The sequence below is a fragment of the Schistosoma haematobium genome, chromosome ZW, assembly GCF_000699445.3.
Source record: "Schistosoma haematobium chromosome ZW, whole genome shotgun sequence".
Taxonomy (NCBI): domain Eukaryota; kingdom Metazoa; phylum Platyhelminthes; class Trematoda; order Strigeidida; family Schistosomatidae; genus Schistosoma; species Schistosoma haematobium.
In genome coordinates this window covers 81,080,000-81,107,122 of record NC_067195.1, presented here as the reverse complement: position 1 = coordinate 81,107,122, position 27,123 = coordinate 81,080,000, and the positions used below count along the sequence as shown (strand labels likewise).

General features: G+C 39.2%; 1 protein-coding gene across 1 annotated transcript in view; it reads left to right on the top strand.

The window, feature by feature from the left end:
• The window catches only part of MS3_00004516 (uncharacterized protein), a 67,051-nt gene that overhangs the window by 12,664 nt on the left and 27,264 nt on the right, over window positions 1-27,123 (top strand). Inside the window, exons 6-11 of the mRNA XM_051212443.1 lie at window positions 468-683; window positions 7,389-7,498; window positions 8,711-8,905; window positions 12,603-12,777; window positions 19,355-19,637; window positions 22,142-22,269. Of these exons, the coding sequence (XP_051072628.1) occupies window positions 468-683; window positions 7,389-7,498; window positions 8,711-8,905; window positions 12,603-12,777; window positions 19,355-19,637; window positions 22,142-22,269 (1,107 nt within the window). The remainder of the gene's footprint in view (window positions 1-467; window positions 684-7,388; window positions 7,499-8,710; window positions 8,906-12,602; window positions 12,778-19,354; window positions 19,638-22,141; window positions 22,270-27,123) is intronic.

Sequence of the window (27,123 nt, the reverse complement as noted above, 5' to 3'; positions counted from 1 at the left end):
CGCTCTAACCCCTAAGCTAGCATTGTCTAACAGCTATAATTGTGACCTACACCTTAACACGCTAAGCTGTTATTGTCGATTATAGTCACATCTACTATCAATGTTGTCGATTATAATATTTTACTTTAGCTCTTTATTTGATGAGAACAAAAAGAGTGGTTCATAAATTCCTAAAATAGTTATTGGGACTTGGAAGGGGTAGGTAGCATGGATGTGGTAAATCCCATTTAGGCAACTACACCTTTACACATGGTTCAAAGCAAGTCAATAATTTTATGCTTTGAACTCATGTCTTATTGTAATTGTCCTTACATGTTTTTTTCCGACATACTGCTGACTAAACAAATCAAACAGATAAAGTGTTGAATTTTTATTTCGAAAGTTTTCATTTCAGTTTATCTTGTATTTGTATTCCAAACTGTGTCATTAACTATTTTACTGTCTATGTTTTCTTGATCTAAATTAAGGTTGCAATAAATTTACGGAAACCTCCAAGCTTATTATCTTTACTCAGGTTATATTGGAATCCTTCTTCTGTATCACAATCATCACAAATTTCATCAAATCGAGATGTACCAAATTGTAAATTTTGTGAAGTTGCTGTTCAGACTGAATCTAATCAAAATGTTTATACTGTTACAGCTGGTTTTAATGAATATTCCTCAATAGAAATTCAAGCAAAAGTATGATTAGCTTCTTGTAAAGATATTTCCATTTGGTTTATTCCATTTATTTATAATTACACAGTTTTTAAAATTCATAGCATTTATTGTTACCTTATATTTTTCATGTTATTTAGACAAGTGCTGACTACAATAAAAAAAGTAGATTAGTACAATTGCCGTTTAGTATTAACTTGATCATATGTCTAGAATATACGGCGAAAAAATCACATTAGTAGTTGGATTATCATTGTAAATCTTTGAATTAGATAGTGTCATTTTTAACTGCTTTCTTCTGAATCCTGTGAAGTATGTGCGCACTTGCGTTGTTTTAATTTTAAAATATACTAACACAGTTGTATAGAAACAGTTTATCACATTTGCGATACAATCAGTTTAATCCGAAATCTCGTAAGAGTACTCTAGGTTTGTTCTCATATGCTGGTATGTATTGTATGTGATGCCAATATCATAAACTGTTCTCTAACTATCCATAGTTTTGTATTTACGTAAATGGAAAAATTATAATATTAAATCATTCAGGTATAATTATAAAGCACTTTTTGGGTTTTGTGAAAGTATCCATACATTTTCTCATGTATGTCTCTTAACGTGTATCAACTTACTTGCTAGAAAAGCACTTGCTAAATACTTTGTAACTTAGTTCTCACTGTCGGTAGCAAATTAGAAAAAATAGAATTAAATCTATATCAAATTAATATTAGTTTTTTCTCTTATGTCTTACATTTTATTGACACGACCGTAGCTGGTATCTTAATATGGTGGTCGGACGTGCCTATCATAATAACCCAGTCGAGCTGTATTTGCAAGTACATTTGTCCTTTCAGATTCTACCATGCCAAATAAGTTGGTCGGAGAACTGTAATATTAAAGCAATAACTTTAGGTCCGAAGGCTAAGTTTGACTTCCGACTATACCGGCATTACCATCTATAGCATCGCTGCATCTTCTGCGCTGATTATGTTGGGACAACTTAAACCGATGCTTATAACTACTTATGAATGGTCTTTTGGTAATGGTAACATTCATAGTCTGTAACTAAGTTTGCGATACTTCTTAATCTATCTATTTAGATGTTACCAAATAGTCCAAATTTTGTGTAACTTTATTCACTTTTATTACTGAATTAACAAAAAGAGCGAGATAATATATATGGACAGGTTAAACAGTCTTAGTGTTACAACAGAAATATCGGTTTCAGGTAAATAATGATAAGAATCGTGAATGATGACATTCAATTCTATTTCTTCTTTAAATACTTGTAAATATTATTCAGTTATTTCAACACTCATGAAGTGTTATCATTTAATCACTGTTTATGATTATTTAAGCTAATATATCATTTAGTTGTAATTGATATTACATTGTTTTATGTAACTAGGCTCATTCCATTAATTTTGAACAACATCTATCTGTTCATGTATACAAGCCTATTGTAACGAACTTACAGGACAAGTTTTTACAAGCCTGTACACTTGTACAAACTAGTATAAGGCTAGACTTACTTACTTACTTACACCTGTTACTCCTCGTGAAGGAGCATAGGTCGCTCACCAGCATTCTCCATCCAACCCTGTCCTGGGCAATCCTTTCCAGCTCCTTCCAGTTGTAATTCATCCTTTTCATATCTGCTTCTATTATCCGACGTAATGTGTTCTTTGGCCTTCCTCTTTTCCGCTTCCCTTCAGGATTCCAAGTTAGAGCTTGCCTCGTGATGCAGTTTGACGATTTGCGTAATGTATGTCCTATCCATTTCCATCGTCTTTTCCTAATTTCCTCTTCAGCTGGAAGTTGGTTTGTTCTCTCCCACAGAAGGCTATTGCTGATGGTATCCGGCCAATGGATGTTGAGTATCTTGCGTAGACAGCTATTTATAAATACTTGTACTTTCTTGATTGTGGTTGTTGTAGTTCTCCAAGTTTCAGCTCCATACAGTAGAATTGCCTTGACGTTCGTATTGAAGATTCTCACTTTGATATTGGTTGAAAGTTGTTTTGAGTTCCATATGTTCTTCAATTGTAGGAATGCGGCCCTTGCTTTGCCAATCCTCGCCTTTACGTCTGCATCTGAACCTCCATGTCTATCGACGATGCTTCCCAGATATGTGAAGGATTCTACATCTTCCATAGTTTCGCCATCAAGGGTGATTGGATTGCTGTTCTCCGCTTTGAATTTGAGGACCTTGGTTTTCCCTTTGTGTATGCTGAGGCCTACTGATGCAGAGACTGCTGCTACATTGGCTGTCTTTATCTGAATCTGTTCACGTGTACGTGATAGGAGGGCTAGGTCATCTGCGAAGTCCAGATCGTCTAATTGGTTCTGAGCTGTCCATTGTATTCCGTGTTTTCCTTCAGATGTCGAGGTCTTCATAATCCAGTCGACCACCAGAAGAAAGAGGAAGGGAGAGAGTAAACAGCCTTGTCTGACTCCGGTCCTTACTTGGAATGCATCTGTCAGCTGTCCTCCATGCACTACTTTGCACTGTAGTCCGTCGTATGAGTTCCGGATAATATTGACAATCTTCTCAGGAACTCCGTAGTGTCGAAGAAGTTTCCATAATGTCCTCCTATCTACACTGTCGAATGCCTTTTCATAATCAATGAAGTTGATGTATAGTGACGAGTTCCACTCAACTGATTGTTCGACGATGATCCGTAGTGTTGCAATTTGGTCTGTGCACGACCGATCCTTTCGGAATCCAGCTTGTTGATCTCGAAGTTGGGCATCTACTGCATCCTTCATCCGGTTCAGCAACACCCTGTTGAAGACTTTCCCTGGTATTGACAGTAGTGTAATGCCTCTGTAGTTTTCACATTTGCTCAGATCTCCTTTCTTTGGAATCTTGATGAGGTGTCCTTCTTTCCAGTCCATTGGCACTTGTTCCTCCTCCCAAATCTTTTTGAATAGAGGGTAAAGCATGCTTGTGGTTACTTCGACGTCTGATTTCAGTGCTTCAGCTGGTATGTTGTCGGGTCCTGCTGCTTTCCCGTTCTTGATTTGTCTGACGGCCATTCTAATTTCTTCCGTCGTTGGTGGGTTGACATCTATAGGAAGATCTGTGTGTGCTGCTTCGATGTTCGGTGGATTAATTGGAGCCGGCCTATTCAGGAGTTCCTCGAAGTATTCTACCCATCTGTTTCGCTGTTGTTGAATTTCAGTGATTGGCTTGCCTTCTTTGTCTTTGACCGGCCTCTCTGGTTTACTGTATTTCCCTGATAGTTTCTTCGTTGTATCGTAGAGCTGTTTCATATTTCCTTCTCTAGCAGCTTTTTCTGCCGTCGTTGCTAATTCTTCCACGTATTTCTTCCTGTCGGCTCTAATGCTCCTCTCCACTTGCTTGTTTGCTTCTATGTATTCAGCTTGTGCTTGGACTTTCTCTGCTCGTGTTCGGCTGTTGTTAATTGCTGTCTTCTTGTTCTTCCTTTCTTTGATCTTGTCCAGTGTTTCTATAGAGATCCATTCCTTATGATGGTGTTTCTTTAGGCCCAGAACCTCTTGACACGTTGAAGTCAATGTTTCTTTGATGCCTTTCCAGTTGTCCTCCATGGTAGTTTCTTCTTCCTTCAGTAGATCTTGAAAGGCTTGGAATCTGTTGTTGAGAGCTATCTTGAATTCATTGAGTTTGTCAGTATCTCGAAGGAAGGCTGTATTGAACCTTTGTATTGCTGTTTGTCCACTTGTCCAGTTCTTTTTTAGCTTCAGTTTTAAATTGGCTACAACTAGGTGGTGATCTGAAGCTACGTCAGTTCCTCTCCTGGTTCTCACATCTTCCATTGTCCTTCGGAATTTTTTGTTGATGCAAATATGGTCTATCTGGTTCTCTGTAGTGTGGTCCGGTGAGATCCATGTAGCCTTGTGTATACGTTTGTGTGGAAATATTGTGCCTCCTATGACTAATTTGTTGAATGCACACAAATTTGCAAATCTTTCTCCATTTTCGTTCCTCTCTCCCAGTCCATGTCGTCCCATAATATCTTCATATCCAGTGTTGTCTATTCCGACCTTGGCATTTAGATCTCCCATCAGAATGGTGAGGTCCTTTCTTGAGCATTTCTCTATGATTGACTGCAGCCGCTCGTAGAATTGATCTTTAATGTCGTCGTTGCTATCATTGGTGGGTGCATAACATTGGATAATATTCATTAAGATCCCCTCCTTCTTTGTTTTGAATGATGCTTTGATGATTCTGGATCCGTGGGATTCCCATCCTACAAGTGCATTTCGTGCTACTTTGGACAGCATTAGAGCAACTCCCTGTGTGTGTGGAGCATTTTCCTCTTCGTGACCAGAGTATAGCAGCATCTCTCCCGTAGCTAGCCTTTTCTGTCCAGCTTGGGTCCAGTGGGTTTCGCTGATTCCCAGTACTGCCAAGTTGTATCTCCTCATTTCCGTTGCTATTTGGCTGGTCTTCCCGGTTTCCCACATTGTTCTAACGTTCCATGTACTTATAAAAATTTTTGCTCTGGTTGTTAGAAGGGGCATCGGCCTCGTGGCTTCCGAAGGAATTCGGCTTTCACCATGAAGCGTCATAATTCTTCTAAATGAAGACCTTCTAACTCTCAGGGCAGAGTTAAAATGGTTTGAATTATTTTTTCTGGTAAGCGTTTTTTTAGCGAGTTAGTTTTCTACGGGATGGGGACGCTAACCCCATGCCCAACCCTCCTCCTTTACCCGGGCTTGGGACCGGCAGTAACTCTAGAAGAGCTACAGGCGGAGTTATAAGGCTAGACAATCATGTGAAAAGTAAATGCATCATTTCTATCCTATGAGTTATTTTGTTTTTATTCTTATGGTTAATTATGAAGCTCTATCCACGTTCATTTTCAAATATATACAAATGTTTATCTGACTATCTTATCACATTAAGTCTATAAATTATTTTTATTCACTACATATATTTTGTCTTCGCTCACTTCATTCAACATCATTCAAAACACACACACTTCCTTTGCTTTTTTGAACTTTGCACGTTTGATTTATCGTTAAAGCAGAGCATTTGTAATGCATTACCCTCTGACACCTCGTATTCCGATTTCTGTTTTCACACTGTTGATAATCGTAGTGGCAAAGTTGTTCTAGTTATCCAATGATACGATGTTATCAGGAATGATTATGTATTGCGAGTTAGATCTAGTTTCACTTTGATCATTAGATTAAGTGTTTTAACGTCAAGAGGCACTATATTTGGTATTTAGTAATTCGAGTTGTAAGGACCAATTCGAACCTAGATTTCACACAAGTTGGCACTTACCAGCAAAGTGTATTTGCAGTTTATTAGTGAGATTCGAACTCATTTTACTCAATTTCAGTCAGAGTTCGATCATTGTTAGAATTTAAACAATGTAATATCAGTTACTATTCAGTATTGATGAACTAGCGTGAATATGTACATTGAAAAACATTAATAGTAAAATTATCACTGAATTATGTGGAAAGCACTTGTTACATATTGGTAATGTAGAAGGGTTACTTTATGTTTAATATACTTCGCTTCCAACCACTGAGTCTCAGATTCAAATTCTATGTTTTCGTCTACATCGATTTAAGTAGACTGGTCGTATTACTTTCCCTCAATTGAAAATTGCTTCTTCGCTTTGCTCCAGAACTATGAAAATAATCAACTATATCCACTAATTTGGCTTTACACTAACTGTGATTGTCTAAATATATATAGGGAAAAGGGTAAATAATTGATTATAAGGTCAAACGTTCGTGTTATCTGTTCTTAATGATGAAGGCAAATATTTACCTCGCGCGCGAGCGCTTAACCATTAGACCACTGAGCCGGCCGACATCCAATGGTGTTAATGTTTAACTTCAACCAATCCACGAAATTGCGTCACCGTACACCATTTTCTTCAGTGAGCTGATATCTCACAACAAACCTAGTTAAACTCCACTGGTCACGGCTTCCAGGTTTTCCATGGTGGTCTATCTTCAATTGGTTCATGATTTCAACTACTGGAATTATTAAAATCTCCATAAAACCCCTTCTGATAATCATCTGCTCACTAGTGACTGACTTCAAGAGGCATTTCCTGAAGTTCTAGTGAGAATCAATCTAAAGATAAAATTCCCCCTCTTCATAAGTTTATTTTGAATATAATGGTTATTATCAAATCTTTAGTGTAAATTAATGATATGATATAATATAACCTGTTTTAAGAAAACAACAAAGTAGACTAACGTTCATCTTCCTTAACACTGAATAGTGTATATATATGCATAAGGTTCGGATTTATATGTAGTAAAACTATTTAACATTCTCATACGTCTCGTTTCTACACTTGTTGACATTAATTATCAAGGGATTTGAACCTGTGTCAGTCAGAGACATTGTCATTGGAATATTTGGATCGTGGTTAACTTTTGAAACAGTGATATACATACATTCCATTACCATTAAGTGAGTAATGACTACTTTCTTATGTATTTAGTTCTTATTGCTGATCAGTCATTTTCCATCGATCAAGTTGGACTACCAATTAGTAAGTGCTTAACTGATAGTATATTTTAATTTCCAATAGAGATTTTTATCTAGACTCAACTTTAATAATTCATCGAGAATTCGTGGTCTTTTAATGTAGTATTGTTTAATTTTAGCCTTTTTTTTGTCTCACAGTTTTTCCGACTGTTCTTTGTTAACTGATTAAATTTCTACTTCAATTAAAGAATATATTTCTTTCAACTATGCAAAATTTTTAGAATGAGGAGATTTCATCGTTAAAATCGAAAATCAATCACTTAGAATTACAGTATTCAACTGCTTCACAAAACACCAGGGATTTACGTAATCAACTTATTTGTCTTAAACGGTAAGTGTATTACTTGCATCGTAAGTAATCTATTCTAGTTATTTTTGTCTATTCTCACATGGATGATGTCACACCTTCATTGTTTGTATGCTAATAATTAACCAACTCACTTTATAGTCGATGTTAAGCCAATTTCAATATTCATTGTCCAATAGTTTCTGTATGATTTTCTTAGTGATTTGGGCTTACGTCATCTAGAAAATCTTTTCTACAAGTGTCAAGTTAATCGGTTCTAATTTCAAATTGACTGTCCTCAATATCTATATTACTTTTATGGGCACTCATATTTTTATCGATTATCATTTTGGCCTTGTTTCTGACGATGTAGTTGATGGACCTCTGTGTTATAGGCTGATAGATTGGATCTTTATCGCCATGTCTATTGACTGTAGATCAATATGAGTGTCAAAAGTTTTTAGATTGTCTTAGAATTTCCCTCACTTGGAATTCTAAAATTCAAATTATGAGGGAGTTTTATGAAGATTGGTTTGATTTTTAATTTCATTGAGCGTGCCATTGAAAACCAGGGGTACTGGACAACTATTTCGTCCCCGTAAGGAACTTCCCAAAACTCTGAGCCATGTTGGTAGATGCAGACTACTTGGTTGGGGTCCGCGTGACTATCGTAACCAATGGTTGGAGACTCTTGGTGACATGGCTCAGAATCGATCACAATGGTGTAGGTGTATACACTCTTTGTCTTCCCTTAAACTGTGAAATGAAAACCACTTCATATCTTTCTTTCTATGAACTAATTCTTTCTTCTTGTATTATGTCCTTATGTGCAATCTTTCTTTTATATATTAACACCATTTAATTAACTACTTCTATGAATCCGGTGTCCATCTTGTTGTGCTAACGAGGTGTGGCAACTTGGACTGATGTATATATGTGCCTGGTCCTACGTTGTAGCTGACTGACTGATCCATTGGTTCTAGTGATTAAGCTTTCGCTGAGAGACCTGAAGGTCTTAGGTTCTCATTTCTGGTGCGGCCATAGATGTGCACTGCTAAGAATCCTCATACTAAGGGAAGAGAGATGTCCATTCCCTCTTGATTTCAAGGTTACTCTTAATGAGAATCAACCCGTGACGAATACTACTTACCAATTTCAGATTTAGTTGAATTTTCAAAATCAAATAGAGTATACTGTTTTACAGTTATTCACATCATTTATTAAAAATACATCTTATGTATTTTTCTAACTTATCAGTGAACACATTGAAATGATAGATAAAACATTATCAAATAAATACACTACTACGACAAATGCAAACACCACTGTGATAAAGGTGAGTGATTCAGATGACGAATGCAATAACCAATCAAGCCTAAGTGACAATGACAGTGTTTCATATTCATCTCCTGGAAAATTTGGTTTTACTGATCGAACTAATAAATCTTGTCGGTAAGTCGTTTATTTTTCTTAATAATTTAATCTTAATGCACTAATGTGGCATGAAAACTTCATACAACACACATATGTCAGGTTCTACGTTACTTATGGCTGACTGAGGCAGTTTAGTTGTTTAATTAATTAACTTTGTGTTTGCATGTGCATGGTAGACCATGTAAGTTTCTTCCCATTCACATCTTAATAATTGGTTATATTTCTCGACTTTTTCGCATCATTCGACATTTAATTTAATCCATTTTGCCTAGCGAATCTTCATTGACTGCGGTGAAGTTGGGATACTTACTTACTTACGCCTGTTACTCCTCGTGAAGGAACATAGGCCGCTCACCAGCATTCTCCATCCAACACTGTCCTGGACAATCCTTTCCAGCTCCTTCCAGTTGTTATTCATCTTTTTCATATCTGCTTCTATTTCCCGACGTAATGTGTTCTTTGGCCTTCCTCTTTTCCGCTTCCCTTCAGGATTCCAAGTTAGGGCTTGCCTCGTGATGCAGTTTGATGATTTGCGTAATTTATGTGTTGCTGGTTCTCGCTAATATCTTGTCTGCTATGAGGGCAACCTGATGGAGTGGTGCGTCCTCAAGCAGAGCCGTCACAGTTGGCTGGATGTGAACCGGTAGCGACTCGTGCCACAGTTCTTTAACTATTTCTGATTCAGCTGCTGTTGGTCCTGCAAGGGATTTCAGGCGTGTGAGGTGGTGACGAGGTTTAGCGTCACCCGGAGGGTGACGTGCTAAAAGTGTTCTCAAACGTTCCTCTCTAGATGGGAGGAAATGACGTAGAATCGCCTCTTTGAGACGATCGTAAACATTAGGGACGTTAGGATTGAGAACAACCTCGCGAACAGCAACTATGTGGTCCCCGGGTAGTGATCCAAGAGCAAAAGCGTATTTCTACTTTTGACTCGTAATTCGTCGAGTCTCGAATTGAGACTCTAGTGCGGCGAACCATACCTCAGGGTCGTGGGGGATAAAAGCTACAGGTCTAAACTGGATGGCCTGTATATCAGAGTCTATGTTAGTAATGCCGCTCTTTTCGTTATCCATCATGCCGAGTATAGTATATATTAAGAATTAATATAAAAATACACAACAGACGTGGATAGAAAAACAATAGACTCACCGGAATGACTTCCTGAGGCGAAAAGACCAGAATTTATGACGTTTCAGAAGTCTGCTCACCAGTTGTGGCGTGGTGTCGAGTCCCAGTTGACTATGAACACCACTACACGTGCCAGAAAAATCAGAAGGCGAGAATTGAATGTAACCAGATTTATTCGTTGGCGATCTCGTGGTATCGAACGAATACCAAGATCGTGCCAAGAAAAGGTACAAGCGGAATCGGCAGGAGAAAGTACGTGCGAACGGGGTCACGAACCGCGAAACAATAATGGAGAGTAATGGTAGCACGAAATATCTGTAATTAGCACAGCTAAACAAAAGCACATTAAAAACAAGCACAGGTACAATTGGTTATAATAACAATAATAATAATTGTTTTCATTAAATCAATCGTGTTCTCGTGATAAAAGTAAGTCTCTACAGTTCCATTCGAGCAGTGGGGTTAGGCAAGATTGTCCAATTTATCCATTCCTCTTCAACTTTGCTATTGATGTCATTTAGGAAGCAGCTCTGATGGATGTAAGTAATGGCGGTGTGGATCTGTTGCCTGGAGAAAGACTTCTCGACCTTGAGTATGCGGATGATATTGTCTTACTTTGCGATAATGCCCAAGGCATGCAATCCGCACTTAGTCAGTTGGCAATCGAAGTGCGTAAGCATGGTATGTGCTTTGCACCTTCGAAGTGCAAAGTACTTCTACAGGACTGGCAGGATTATAATCCTATACTCACCGTGGATGGTGAGCAGATAGAAATAGTCGAGAAGTTCATGTGTATAGGTAGCTGCTTAAGTGCTGGTTGTGGCGTGAGTGTTGAGATCAGTGCACGTATGGTGAAAGTCAGAGCGTCTTATGCGAATCTGGGCCATCTTTGGCGCCTTCGTGATGTTAGTTTGGCTGTAAAAGGTCGGATCTACAACTCGTCAGTGAGAGCAGTTTTGCTCTATGCTTGTGAAACCTGGCCTCTTGGAGTGGAGAATGTTAGACAACTCTGTGTTCGATCATCGGTGTCTCCGAAGGACTGCTGACATCCAGTGGCAACACCATGTCAGTAATGCAGAGGTTCGGCGTCGTGTGTTCGGGCACAGAGACGATAATACAATTGATGTCACCAACTTGAAACACCGGATTCGGTGGCTTGGACATGTTCTCCGAATGTCGTCCCAGAGAATTCCACGTCGTGCATTATTTGCCGACTCTGGGACTGGTTGGAAGAAGCGGATAGGTGGCCAGTGTATGGCATGGTGTCGTGGCATGAAAGAAAGCTGCAAAGGACTGGCTTGTGTTGGTCCTTCACGACTCACTGGCCGGGGTCCGAGAGATGGTGCAACACAGTGACTAGAGACGTTATCAGATATGGCTCAGAATAGAAGCCAGTGGCGATCCTGCTGTACCATTCTTTTACTTTCTTCATAAAAAGTGGTTGTGTCTCTCTTAACTGAAAGATTTCTTCCGATTGTACCTTTCCGTTTCCGCCATTATTATTATTATTACACTACCTTACACTAATCTGCTCGTTGTTGTTCCTTTTTTTACACTCCTTACCTCCTTTTTTTCTCTTCGAATTCTCATTGTTTTGTGTGGCGCATTTATATTTGGTTCCCTCTTGTACCAATATTTATGTGTTCAAATAAATAATAATAGTAAATAAATGTGGAGTTCTAAATAACGTCACTCAGCTCCACAGTCTGAGACGTGTTATTACTGACTTATTCTAGTCGTAACCAACCTGTAAGGCTGAAATAGTTACAGTTAATAGGCACTGAGTAATAAACAATGCCAAGTTTGTTCAGTCTTTTATTGTTGATCTATTTGTGTCGGTCGAATTTCAATGCTCCCACTAATGTGTGATTCGATATCACGTGACCCATGTTGAGATGCTAGATAGGTGGATGCGGTCAGTAAAATAACGGACTGGATTACTATGTTTACATATTCCGTTTATCATAAGTTTTCATTTAAATAATTAATTATCATCGTTCTGCTTATTATTCCTATTTTATTTGCCAATCAAATACTCACAGCTCACCCTATTCACAGCCTTTCTCGGCTTCTATATGTGATTCCTGTGAATTTTCGTTTTATGGCGTGATGTGGTTCAGTATGTTTGTATGTAAACCCTCGTATGTTTGAAATACGATAATGGTAGAAGGTGGTTTCTGATTTCTCGTTTCACTCGAGGCAGAAGATAAAGAAGGGTTTGAGTATAACGGACCAAATTCGAGCTTAGCTTGTGTTTGGCTCAAAGTTAACGGTGCAGGTCTAACGTGTATTTGGTCAAGTCTGAAATACTAGTTCGTAGAAGACACAGTAGACGCGTCATAGAAAAAATTATAATTAGAATTCTGATTGATGACTAACACGCGATATCGATCAGTGTCTCTTGTTATAACAACAGGTAATAAGTGACAGTCTTTTGTAATTCTGTTTGATGATGATTTATGTATTATTGTTAAAAATAATATCTACCATAGTTGCACTAGTCCAACAGTTAAATCGTGTTATACTATTCATTTTGCTGTACGCTTAATGTTTCTCGTTTCATTTTTTATTTTTTTGTTTTTCAAAGTAAACTATCCAAAGAGTTTTCTAGATATATTGCTCATTTATTACCGGATGATGACCTAATGTTAAATGAAATTAACCATAATTTTCACTTAACCGATTCATTAGACGAATTTGTCACATTTTTAGCTCAATATGTTGAAAAGATTTTACCATACTTAGTTGATAAAGGCAAATTAGTAAGTACATTGTGTTCATAATAGATAAATAGTTATTTATGTTGCTCCATTTCATAATAGTAATATTGTTTGTATTCCTTTTTTTGCCAATTGTTAACTGACTAGGCTAAATACGATATGAATTTCTAAGCAATATCATCCTTATTATAAAATTCTCAAGTTTTTAGTTTGACCATGTTTAGGATGGTTAGAGGCTGTGTGCAAATTGCCGTGAACTTACAAAACGTGTATGAAACAGTTATTCTATGTGCGCATTGATTTTCAAAGACCTATCAGTTGACATTATACCATAATGAGTTCAAATCTGGAGTAAAAGAATTCCTATCTGATTTGTTTATCTCGACTCTAACCTCTTCCCGTCATTTAAAATTTATTTAGTGGATAAAAAATGGTTAGTGTAACACTAGAGCTAATAAATAGGATTCAAGTTCACTTGGTTGAAAAGTAAAATGAAATAAATCCTAAGTTCCAACATTAACTTTGACTAAATATTCTTAATTGCTTCCTATCACTACACAATGATGAGTGTAATTGACATAAGCCACCTTTAACGCCATCACGATCTTGGTTTAGCCGTGAATGGATGCAAATATATTGATTTATTTATAACAATCTACCCAATGCTCAATTTATTCGAAATTACCAAGTCAAACCTTGGTGAATGGTTACGTTTTCAACACGTTGGTTCTGTTCTGTCTTTGAAAAACCTATCCTTTCTGATCTGAGAGTATCTGGCCACATTGTTCGATTATCGATATCTCTGAGAAACTTCACATTCATTTTTATTGTTATGCAGAATCGAAATAGTTAGTCCTTTAAAAAGTGTGTAAAAAATATGTATCATTGAATGCCAACTTATGGTTCTAACAATTAAACTCTCTTTGTGAGACCTATTGGTCATAGTTTTAGTCATCTGTAGGGCCGTGGATGCTCACTGGTGAAGAGTCTCATACAAAACAAAGCAGTTGACCAACGCTTCCTGTTTTCTAATGATTGTCTAATCAGGGTCAGTTCGTAACATGCAAACTACACAATAAAACCTCAGTGACTTTATGGATACACTAATTACTGATTTTACTGTTCTCTTTTTAGTTTATGGTAACATGTGAAAGCATTAATTGTTACTATTTATTGTATGTGCTAGAAATACGCCATGAAATGTTTTCCACTAGGTTTCAAAACAATGTAAAGAAGGTTTAGACTTCATTGTCAATTGTGATACTTTAAAAGTAACCTATTGAAGTAGCTCATCTATTCAGTCAGTCAGTCAGCTACAACGTAGGACCAGGCACATATGTGCATCGGTCCAGGTTGCCATACCGCATCAGCACAACAAGATGAACACCGGATTCATAGCAGTGGTTAGGTCAAAGGTAGTAATATGTAGGAGAAAGACTGCATATAGAGATATAGTACAAGAAGAAAGAATTGGTTCGTAGAAAGAAAGATATGAAGCGATTTTAATCCCTTAGTTTAAGGGAAGACAGGGAGTGTATACACCGACGCCATTGTGATCGATTCTGAGCCATGTCACCAAGAGTCTCCAACCATTGATTACGATAGTCACGCGGACCCCAACCAAGTAGTCTGCATCTACCAACATGGCTCAGACTAGAAGTTAGTGACTTCAAGCACTGATGCCACGTTTTGGTTTGGCCGCCCCTAACTTTCTTCCAACCATTTCCAATACCGGATAGCATTGCACGTCGTGGTAATCGGTGTTCAGGCATACGTAACACGTGGCCTAACCATCTCAGTCGATGAAGATTCATAACCTCATCAACTGATTTACCATCATTCCCTAATACCCTGCGTCTAACCTCACTATTACTTACCCGGTGATCCCAGCAGATGCCAGCAATATTTCTAAGGCATCTGTGGTCAAATACTAATAGCTTACGAGTGTCTTCTACTCTTAATGGCCATGTTTCGCTGCCGTAAATTAAGACAGAACGGACTGCTGCGCAGTATACTCGTTCTTTTATTGATAGACGGATATCTTGCCTTCGCCATAGGTGACGCAAGTTGGCAAAAGCCAATCGAGCTTTTCGAATCCGTGCTGAGATTTCGTCCGATACCAACCCATTAGGGCTGATCAGACTTCCAAGATAAGTGAAGTTGTCAACGCGTTCGACTACTTCACTCCCTATCTTTAGTTCAGGTGTTGACGCAGACCAGTCCTGAAGCAACAACTTGCATTTAGAGGGAGAGAAGCGCATTCCAAACATCCTGGCATTGTTGCTCAGTGCTACCAGAAGACTCTGTATTTTGTCAGCGTCTTCACCAAACAGGACTATGTCATCTGCGTATTCTAAGTCGATAAGTGGATCTCCTGGAAGGAGATCATTGCCCGAAAATTCAGTCGACGAGAATGCTATTTCCATCAATAGGTCTATGATGAAGTTAAACAAAAATGGAGAAAGTGGACAGCCTTGACGGACACCACTTGAGGTTGCAGAAGCAGATGACGGTTCGCCATAAGCTCTCACTCGACTAGTAGTGTTCAACTAAAGAGCCTTCACAAGGTTTATGTACTTCTGAGGTACGCCTTTCAATGACAGACACTGCCACAGAATCTCGCGGTCTACCGAGTCAAATGCTTCTTTTAAGTGGAGAAAGACCACTATTGTCGGACGCCGATAAGTATGCCTGTGTTCTAGAATCTGACGAATGGTGAATATGTGGTCGATGCAGCCACGACCAGGTCTAAAGCCAGCTTGGTTCTCTCGTGTTTGCAGTTCACGAGTCTTAGTCAAGCGTCTAATAATTATCGAGGCTAGTATTTTAGATATTATATTAGTTAAACTAATCCCTCTGTGGTTGTCACAGGATGATTTTAACCCTTTCTTATATATTGGGACGATAAGTGATTGTGACCAGTTAGATGGAATAACGTCTAACTCCCAGATCTTAGCTAAAATATTAGTCAACCTAATCGCTAAAATTGGACCACCATCCTTAAAGACCTGTAGAGCCAATCCATCTGGACCAGCTGCCCTTCCTCGTTTCAGATTAACTATAGCCTTTTGAACTTCAGCTAGAGTTGGGGGACCTACTTCAATGTTCCATTCACACTGTCTGGGAATGGAGGGTAGTTGTAGAGTAGCTGAAGGCCAGCTGAACTGTTCTCTGAAATGTTCCGCCCATCGTTCTAAACGTCTGGACTGGGAGCAGATGAGAGTGTCGTCTTTTTCCGATATAATCTCACTTACACTTGACTTATTAATTCCAGTTTCTTTTATTAGTCTGTAAAGCTGTCTTGTGTTCCCTATGGTCGCCGCCTTTTCCATCTCTTTTGCTTTCGTTGCCCACCACTGCTCACGGTCGTTTCTTAGACTTTTTCTTAACCTAGATCTGATTTGTTGTCGCTCTTCATCATGTTCAGAACCTGATGGGACGAGTTTGCGAGAATCCATCAGTGTGATAGACTTTGAAGAAATCCACTGGTTCTTTGAAACTCTGTGGTTTAAGTCGCTAATAGATGTCACTGCTGCTTCCACAGCTGCTTGTATTTCATTCCAAGCAACATCTGGGTCAGCCTCGTCTTCAGAACTACCTAATCGTGACCTCAGTTGTTCCTGGAATCTGCTTTTGGTTTCCTCGCTACTCAGTTCGGTTCTAATGGGTCTTTTTACTGTGGCTTTTTTGCGTCCAGTGAGGCGCAAGCAGATGTGTGCCCGTATTAGGGAGTGGTCGGAGTCCAAGCAGGTACTCCAGAATGAGCGACAATCTTCTACCGACCCTCTCCAACGATGACTGATGGCAATATGGTCTATTTGAGTCCATCGTTGGTTTAGTGTAGGGAGTCGCCATGTTAGACGATGTCTCTCCTTATGCTTAAAATTTGTGTTTGCTAAAAACAAACGATTGTCTGAGCACAGTTGCAGCAGACGGTCACCATTATCTGTTCGTTGTGTCGGAATACTAAAATATCCACCTAAATGCCTTTCTGTTTGGTTTAAACTACCTATCTGGGCATTAAAGTCACCTGCTACGAGTACTATGTTTGGGCGTTTAGCTTTCTGAAGAAGTTCAGAAAGCTTTCTGTAAAATTCATCTTTCACTTCATCTGAGCTGCAGTCGGTGGGAGCGTAGGCAGAAACGACGAAAAGGCAACGACGTGTGTCCCTATCCTTCCGAGTTTTTACGGAGCCGTTTAGCCGAACAGCACATAAACGACTGTTGACGGGGATCCATTCTAGCAGTGCTTGTTCCGCCCTCATGCTTAGTGCTATCCCTACACCTGCCAGTCCACGAGAGCTGGCCATCGGGTCACCAGATACACGTAGGGTGTATCTCGTTGGCTCTCCGTTTTGCCGAGGTGAGGTCAAGTGAATGACCACACTGGAATCCTGTATGCGTGTTTCGGAGACACAGCATACATCAATGGAAAGAGACTCTAGGGTTTTAGCCAAGGAAGCCTGCTGACCGATTTGACATAGAGTGCGTACGTTGAAAGCTCCAATGTGTAGTTTGGAGCGAGGTTTCAGTAGACCTGGGACAGAGTTTTGAGCACTAGAATCGTTGGCTATGGTGACACTTGAGGAGGAAGCCGAAGGAGGAAGTTTAGGGTTGAAAGTCGATGTAGGAGGAATAATAGGAATTGGAGAGGAAGGTTGATTATGAATACAGTGGTCTTGGGTGCTGTTAGAGGTATGAGGGCGGTTATCACTTCCCGGTTGCCCACACCGAGGAAGGGTTCTTCTGGAGGTACGTGAAAAGGAAATTGGATTAGAGGCGGTCTTAGTGACCTGAGAGCGTGACCGCAGTGCCCAAGGGACAACTGCTTGAGGCCGGTCGCGCACGGCCTTTTCGTGGGAGGTTTTTGACGTGTTAGCTCCGTTCTTCAAAGGGCCTTACCACCGGAGACGGAAATCCGTGAGGTAAGGTGAGGTGCGCATTTTTAGGGTCGACCTTTTCTAACCCCACCCCTCCTTGTGGGAAGGCAGCATTGCTGTCATGCTGGTTGTCTGAAGGAAACACCTTACTGCTGTCACACCTCTGTACAGTCAGCAGTACGACTTCGCCTTCGGACCTTGGGTTTGTTGCTTTTAGTCTTACCGCTCTTCAACCGACCTGTCTGACATGGTAGGACCTTGAGGAACGGTTGTTCCAGCCAGTATAGCTCGGTTGCTTCATCACGATAGGCAAGCCCGACCACCACGTCAAGGTAGCAACAACGGTCGGGGCTCATCTATTCATTTAGTTCCAGAGTTAAGTGATAATTAAACTTTAACTATATTATTAAAATTGATAAACATCCCTTATCTGAATGCTACCTGATCAAGTCTGTCCGTATATACTGAAGGTGTTTTCATCAAACGACTAGTATGTGCAACGATGTTGTCTTTTCACAATTCAAGGAAAGGGTTGGACAAGGTTGGTCCTAAAAACAAAATACCTCAGCATATGCTACTTATTTTCTTCATCAAGGGTAACGTAACGAATATTAAGTTTTTCTACACTCCTGTCATTCTCTCTGGAAAAACGTAGATTAGAATTTAAAGACCTATACTGCGATTCACAATTCAGTTTACAGTAAATGCAATTGGTGACAAAGTGAGACTTATTGGAGTGCTACCATGCTCCGTAACACTCAAGGATCTGATTATATTTGGGATGTCACGTAATAAATGACAAGCTAAACTCATTGGACTTTCTAAATTCACAGGCTAACTGGATGCGCAGAAAATCTGTGTAACTAACGTCGGTAACATTTTGCATTCATTTCTCATTCAAGGACGCGTCATCAACTTTATGTGAAGCAATTAACGGTTTCATTTGTCGGAGCATACAGGGGATGAAAATTGACCTCTAGAATTAATTTTACTACATTAATGGTACAATCCATTAATTTCACCAGAATCATTTAGCCAAATGATCTTAATGGATTGGTTAATGTACTCAGTTTTAACCATATTCATGGTCAAACAACAAATAAAAAATAGACAACCAGATAGAGAAACTTCGAGCTGTGAATAAGTGTCCTCGAAAATGAGACTAGAAGAGAGCTCACCAATTTGTAGTGGCCCAAATCCTAGGACTAAATTCAGATGCACATAACTCCAAAGTAACAATTATAAAGGAGAATTGCACTTATAAAGTATACAATGTGAAATAACTGAAATAAAACTGAACATATACTTGTAAAACTTCTGGATCAGAAATCAACCACACAAAAGTTCACTCAATCGATTGCAGTAATTCAACCGAATTGGGGACTAATGAATTATCAGAAAATGTGTATATTTTACAGTGTTTTTAGTTCTAGACTATGTAGGAACCTTTCAAGGTGTAAATCAGCGTAATATCTATACAACTCCATAGACATGTACGTTTAGTGATGCAGATGGATACGATTCGGAAGCCCGATGTCTTTTTGCACGCCGCAGCGAATAACGGTACTTTGTAAGTAGTTCTTGCTATGTTAGCTTTGCACTTTAAAGGTCTAATCATTTGTGTGAAAATAATTTTTCTCTTCAAAATGTACGTGTTATGCTCACCACTTTTGTTATACAGGGAAAGCTAACACTTTTCATCCTGTCCTGTTATGCATACTGCTTATTGTATTTTTCAGATTTTTCTCCCCTTATTAGTTCAAATTATTTGTTTACATTCCAATCCATCGGTACGTGATCAATTTCTCTGCCTATTATTTGATTTCCTTTCAACTACTTCGTCCCCTACCTTATCACCTCAATCATCATTATTGTCAATTGAGCATAAAATGTATGTGGATCATATGAATCCATCTAGCCTAATTAAAATGAATACTGGTTGTGATTCAGTTGGTCGCATAAATCATGATGAATTCTCTAAGCATATATTAAATGCTTTACGATTATTAGCTTCATATTTAGGTAAGTGAAAAATTGTCTAATTATATTTTATGACAGCCTGTTATAAAAATGAGTGTTTTGTTTTTGGATTTCTCACTGGATAAGGGAAATGTTAGATTAGATTAAAATAAAAACCGTTGAAATCACGAACCGATTAATGTAAGACCACCATCCAAAACCTGGAAGCACTAGACGGCCATTTCGCCTCAGTATGCGACTCCCTAGCAACGCGCATCCTCGACCCCTCAATCGGGAGTTGAACCCAGCGCCTTCGATCTTGCTCTCGAACGCTTAGCCTATAGACCATCTAGCCGTCATCCAGCGGTATTAGTTTCTGACTTAAATTAATCCACGATATTGTGTAACCGTTTTCTATTGTCTTCGGTTAGTAATTGTCTCATACCTGACACGATTTCGCTCCATTGATCACGGTTTCTCACCAAGACTCTGGGAATTTCATCTCAAAGCTATTCATTAGTGAGCACATGATAATTGTCAGTAAGTTGTAGGGTTTATGGTTTTTCATTGAGATCATGAAATTAAAGTCACATAGATTTTTTTTATTCATTTATTTACAGTAATTATTACAATGTTTACATTAATTGATCATTGGTTAGTAACCAGTGTGATGTTTGTCTAATATTAAGTCCTGGTCGGATCCTGTCGATCAAGTTACAGCGTGATCAGTAGTCTAATTAATTCGTTTCCTATCGACTGCTTGGAAATCACCTAACATCAAAATATAGAGACTCAGTGTTAAATCACTTAAACTAATAGCCGCTTGCAACTTGACTGTTATGACTCGGTCATCTCTAATCACTATATGAACATGACACTAGATATGACCCAGTGATTGACCAGTGTAAATATTTCAGTCCTATAGGAGGTCAGTCTCTTTCCGGATCGGTCAGTGGTAACTTCTTAGATTTTAAAGCTGAGTGATCACCGGCGTTTATCACTTCCTTCAAGATTGCTATTAAATGTTACTGACAAGTACCAACTAGCACAAAACTTAGGTCCAGAGTTTTCTATCGATTGCCTCCGTTCACCTAATATTGTTACAATATGTTTGAAACAGTGAGAAAATTTACAACTTTGTTTATTATTTAAGTTTGTCGCGTTCGGGTAATTACGGTGTAAATTAGGTACAAAGCAAGCAGTTGACCTCAAGAGTAGTTTATTTACACATACACAGCACATGATTGTAGACAAAACAGGACACTTTGATCCTTGATGACTTTCATCCACTTAGTAATTCCATCGGATTAGTTTGTGTGTTATGTGAATGGTGAAAGCATGTTAAATACCCTAAAAAAAAAACATTTTTTAGCAAAAAATCAAATGCAACTATGTCTCAGTTAAATATAATTCTGACTTGTTTCAATGTAATTTTCTGTGCAAAAAGAAATGCTCCACACAAATTAAGTGATCACCTAGTGAAGAAAAAGATAAGAAATCCGTAAGGTCTATGAATGAATACAGAAGAATAGTATTTAATAAAACATACCTCCTGATACCCATGTACGACTAAGAGTTTGAAGAGTCTCCCCTCTCACTTGAAACGCTGTCAAATGGCCACACGTCTTTTTACTGTTTGGTAGAAAAGTCGTCACACATTTCGCTTAACGAATGTGCTTTCATGAAAGGTTTATGGGCGGACATCCAACGCCTAAACCGGGTTTATAAATACCGAGTAGAATCCATTTGATTAGGTTAGAAAGTCCTTATGTCAAACCATTGGTATACATAACAGGCTCTAGGATTCTGGTATACAAATGGTGTACGAACCTATTTCTCTCACTGGTTATTATTGGACTTCATTTCTCGACGTCAGTGGTTTCATAGCATTATGGATTAGATCTCTGGGTCAAAAGCTCAGAGTTCGGTCTCCCAAGGAAAACCATCTGATTCAGTTTAGATGTTCAGGCAGTAGTATCCCACCCCATACACATAAAATTTAATATTACTCAAAAAAATGAAAGTTGTAACAAAAACAACTTAGATAAACGTATCAGACTCTTAGCACTAGCTGAATTCTGTCCATCATTGATAGAGAAAACATTTCACCATCCACAAACGTTCTACATTTTAAGTTTGCTTTTTAGGTCGACTTGCATTTATCATAATTCATTTCTATTCATGAATTTCAATAAGCGGTAATCAAAATCTCTACCGATAGACACAAATCTAGAGTTATTATTGATGCATTAATAATTTCATTAATCAATGGTCTTTATCAGTATTGGAACTAAAAACATTTTTTGGTATCTAACATGTCATGTCTACGTGTTCATACTGTCATTTTGATGACATCGTTTATTCACCTTTGATCTTGGATGACAAAGAAGTAATTACGACTCACAGCGTTAAGTCAGCATATTATTATAACTAATTCAAGCATATTATTTACTTGTCTGATATTAGATCTACATTTTAAACAAAAAGTTGGAAAGTTATTTTATACAAAGCGTTTCATATCGTACTTTTAACAAATCATTCTGTTACAATCTATCCTTATTGTATAGGTCCTGCTCGATTGGAAGGTGAACTGTTACCGGGATTATGGTTACAAATAAATAAATGTCCAATTTCTGATCTATCCAGAAGGCTTCTTTTAGTGTCGGCCTGCGGTGTAATCGCTCCTCACCTTCCGGTTAGTTAAAAATCATATTATTGTCTTATACTATGATTGCTGGCCTACGATTGGTGTATTTTCATATTCTATAGTGTATAACTTAATCTGGGATTACCCACGGGGTAAACCCTCCAAATAAACTGCAAATATATAGCTGTTCTCGTCTGGCCGTAAAGTAGATACGTTGTATCCCGTGGAGAGAGAGTATGAATAAATCTGAAAAAAAGAACAAGAGACAAAGTAAACAGACTCATGAAACACGCTGTTTGCAATTGCAATTAATAACGAAAACAATCAACAAAAATAAGCAGTAACACAAATGTGAGATTAAGATAATATGGAAATGGAAACTAGAAGTTAATACAGTAAAATTTTAAATGTGCTACACAGTTTTCCCTGGTACGAAAGCATTATCCCAGTACTTGTTTTACTTTAAATAAGAATAAGAACAGGTCTGCCTGACATTTCTTTTATGTTAGCATTCTTGAAAGTTCACCAAAATTATTGAATTAAGTGTTTGTATTAATAAGTAAAGTTGGACGATTGCAGCTAGTTGAATGTTCTTACTTACTTAAGCCTATTACTCCCAATGGAGCATAGGCCGCCGAAGTTGAATGTTCACCAAGCTATAAATTTACTGGCATCTCATCGCGAGATTTATTTCAACGGCGATTCCAACTATCTGATCCAGTTGTACACTATTACTTAAACTACAAATGATGCGAAATTCCGTTTCGTTTAGACTGAATGACTTCAAAAATGGTTGGTTACTGATTGTATATAAAACATTCATAATGAATTTATGTATTCACAAAAATATTACCGATAGGAATTTTATTTATTTAAACACATAAACATTGGTACAAGAAAGCGCCACACAAATCATTCGATTCATACGTCATTTGTTCCCTCAGGATCCTGGAGCCGATGTGCACCATTGGTAAGGAATCAGGGATTTTTAACCCCTTAGGTGGATCCTCCATATTCACCAATCCGGGTAAAGCGCTGGACATTCGTTTCCTAACAACTGCGTTACTTACTCGATGGTCCCATGATATACGAGCAATGTTTCGAAGACACCTATGATCAAATACTAGTAACCTACGGATATCCTCTACTCTTACCGGCCATGTTTCACTGCCATAAAGTAGGACGGGACGAACTGCTGCGCAGTAAACACGTCCTTTGGTTGATAGACGGATATCTCGCCTACGCCATAAATGACGCAAGTTGGCAAAAGCTAGTCGAGCCTTCTGTATCCGTGCTGAGATTTCGTCACACACCAAACCACAAGGGCTGATGAGACTTCCAAGATAAGTGAAGCGGTCGACACACTCAACTACTTCACTCCCTATCACTAGTTCAGGTGTCGATGCAACCCAATCCTGAAGCAACATTTTGCATTTCGAGGGAGAGAATCGCATCCCGAACATGCTTGCATTGTTGCTTAGAGTGGTCAGAAGACTCTGCATTTTGTCAGCGTCTTCACCAAATAAAACTATGTCATCTGCATATTCTAAGTCAACAAGTGAACCTCCCGGTAGAAGTTCAACCCCTGTAAATTTAGATGAGGAGAGTGTTATCTCTAAAAGTACGTCGACCACAAAGTTGAACAAGAATGGGGAGAGTGGACAGCCCTGACGAACACCACTTGACGTAATCGATTCTGATGACAGTTCGCCATAAGCTCTCACTCTACCAGTTGTGTTCGAGTAGAGAGCCTTTATAAGGTTAATGTACTTCTTTGGTACTCCTTTCAGTGACAAACACTGCCATAGAACCTTACGATCGAGAGTCGAATGCTGCTTTAAGGTCCAGAAATACTATGATTGTGGGGCGTCTGAATGTATGTCTGTGTTCTAGGACCTGATGTAGTGTGAATATGTGGTCTATTCAACCACGTCCGGGTCGAAAGCCAGTCCGGTTTTCTCTAGTTTGCTCTTCACGAGCTTTAGTTAGGCGTCGAAATATTATTGAAGCTAATATTTTAGACACTATATTTGTCAAACTGATTCCTCTGTGATTGTCACAAGAGGACTTTTGTCCTTTCTTATAGACTGGCACAATCAGTGATTGAGACCAGTCAGATGGGATTACGTCCAGTTCCCAAATTCTACCTAAGACCTCAGTTAATCTCACTGCTAATACTGAACCACCATCCTTAAAAATCTAAGGAATAAACCTGTCAGGGCCTGCTGCTGTTTACCATACTGACAATATCACTGCTATTTCCACAGCTTTTCGGATATCACTTTATGCCGCCCCAGGGTGGGCATCACATACATAGCTGCCTAACTGTCTTCCGAGTTGTTCCTGAAATATACTCTTAGCTTGACTATCATTAAGTAGGGCCCCAAGAGGTTTACTTGCACCATCTTTCCTACGTCCAGTAAGACGCAGGCGAATACGCTCTCCCACTAGAGCATGATCTGAATCTAAGCATGTGCTCCAGAATGAGCGACAGTCTTCTATCGAGCCCCTCCATCGGTGGCTGATAGCGATGTAATCTATTTGGGTCCAATGTTGGGACGAATTACAGGGTCGCCATGTTAAAAGATGTTTTTCCTCATGCTTACAGTTAGTATTTGCAAGAAAGAGGCGGTTATCTGAGCATAGCTGCAATAGACGGTCGCCATTATCTGTTCTTTGAGACACGACGCTATAAGATCCACCCAGGTGTCTTTCCCTTTCGCTTAGTTTACCTACTTGAGCATTAAAGTCACCAGCCACTAATACTACATCAGAGCGCCTAGCTTTTCGGAGGTCGGAAAGCTTTCTGTAAAACTCATCTTTTACATCATCTACGTTGCAGTCGGTGAGAAAATAGGCAGAGACGACGAAGAGGCAACGACGAGTGTCCCCATCTTTCCGAGTCCCTACTGTCCCGTTTTGTCGGACAGTTCACAAACGACTGTCTACTGAGATCCAGTCTAAGAGAGCTAGTTCTTCCCTAAGACTCAATGCTATACCTACGCCGGCGAGGCCACGAGAAGCAACATCATAGCTTCCAGATACACGAAGTGTGAGCCGTGTTGGTTCTTTATTTTCGCATGGTGATGTCAAATGAACGACGCTACGCGGATCCTGTATGCGCGTTTCGGAGACACAGCACACATCGATAGCGCGAGATTCTAAAGTCCTAGTTAAGGGAGCCTGTTGTCCTATTTGGCACAGTGTTCGTACGTTAAAAGCTCCTACATGTAGTTTAGAGCGTGGTTTCAGGAGACCAGGAATAACGTTCCGCGTACTCGAATCGTTTGCCCTAGCGGTGCGAGGTGATAAAGGGACGTGAGAAGGGTTAGTTGTGAAGATAAGAGTGGTATAAGGAGGTGTAGGAAGGATTTGAATGTGATCAACTTGGCCTCGTGTGCTGTTACGGGTATGAGGGCTGGTGTCACTTCCCGGCTGCCCACACCGTGGAAGGGTATTTCTTGAGGAACCTGAAAAGGAAGTTGAATCAATGTTGGCCTTAACGACCTGGGGGTGTGACCGCAGAGCCCAAGGAACAACTGTTTGCGGCCGGTCCCGCACAGCCTTTTCGTGGGAGGCTTTTAATGTGTTAGCTCTGTTGTTCAAAGGGCCTTACCACCGGAGACGGAAATCCGTGAGGTAAGGTGACTTGTGACATTTTTAGGGTCAATCTTTTCTAACTCCTTCCTTCCTTATGAGAAGGCAGCATCGCTGCAGATGTTGGTTGTCTGAGGGAAACATCTTACTGCTGTCACACCCCTCTACAGTCAGAAGTACGACTTCTCCCTCAGACCTTGAGATTCCATAGCAGTGTGCATTTATGACCGTACAGAAGATTTTACCTAGGACTTGCATGTCTTATGATAAGCTTTTCACCTTCAGATTACTGAGCACGTATCTAGTGGTTTACTTGTGTAAATTCCATGAATTCGCGTTACTACATAATCATTTTCGAACACAATCTAGCAATCACTTTGAAATATATGAATATTATACATTCACGATCAAATCAGTGATCTCCGCACCCCCACCTCCTACTTTAACATTGACTTTACGCATGCTGGTTGTCCGAGAGAAACGCCTTACTGCTGGCACAACCCTCTACAGTCAGCAGTATAACTTCGCCCTCAGACCTTGAGTTGCTGCTTTTAGTCTTACCGTTCTCCAATTGACCTGCCTGGCATGGTAGAACCTACAGGAACATATGTTCCAGCCAATATAACTCGGTTGGGTCATCACGATAGGAAAGCCCGACCACCGCATCAAGGTAGCAGCTACGGTCGGGTGTAGTACATTCAGCAAAAATAGTACGCAAATTTATTATAATCGAGTCGAAATACTCTTAAAATGGTTGTTATGAAAGACTGATAGTCTGAGCTATTTATATACAAATCTGAATAAATTTCTATTAATGGGCTAGATGAAGTAGAGTACAGTTTACTGGATTTTACCAACCGATGGATATTAAATAATTCTTAACGATTTGTTTATTACTGAGATTTTAGGTGATTGGAGGTAGTTGACAAAAAACCCTATTTGATGTAAGTTCTTTATTATTTGATACTCGTTAACAAGGTGTTCAACCCGTTATGTCCTGTTATGACCTTGACGTCTGACTTTTCTATATGCGACTTATCCACCAATCAGAATACGACTTATACAAATCTTCACACTACGCCAAACCAATGACGTTCAACCGGTATGAGCAGTCTAGCGTCCTTATTGGTCCTATGTCCTCCTAGCCCGTCCACTAGAGTCCATAACACAACACCAGTTTCTGCAATATGAATTAGATCGTTTATTTCAGACGTACTCGGTTTATATATCAACCAGACAGACCACAACGTACCATAAAATAGAAAACATGTGTACACAAATAAGCCGAAAAGTGGCTGTGGACGC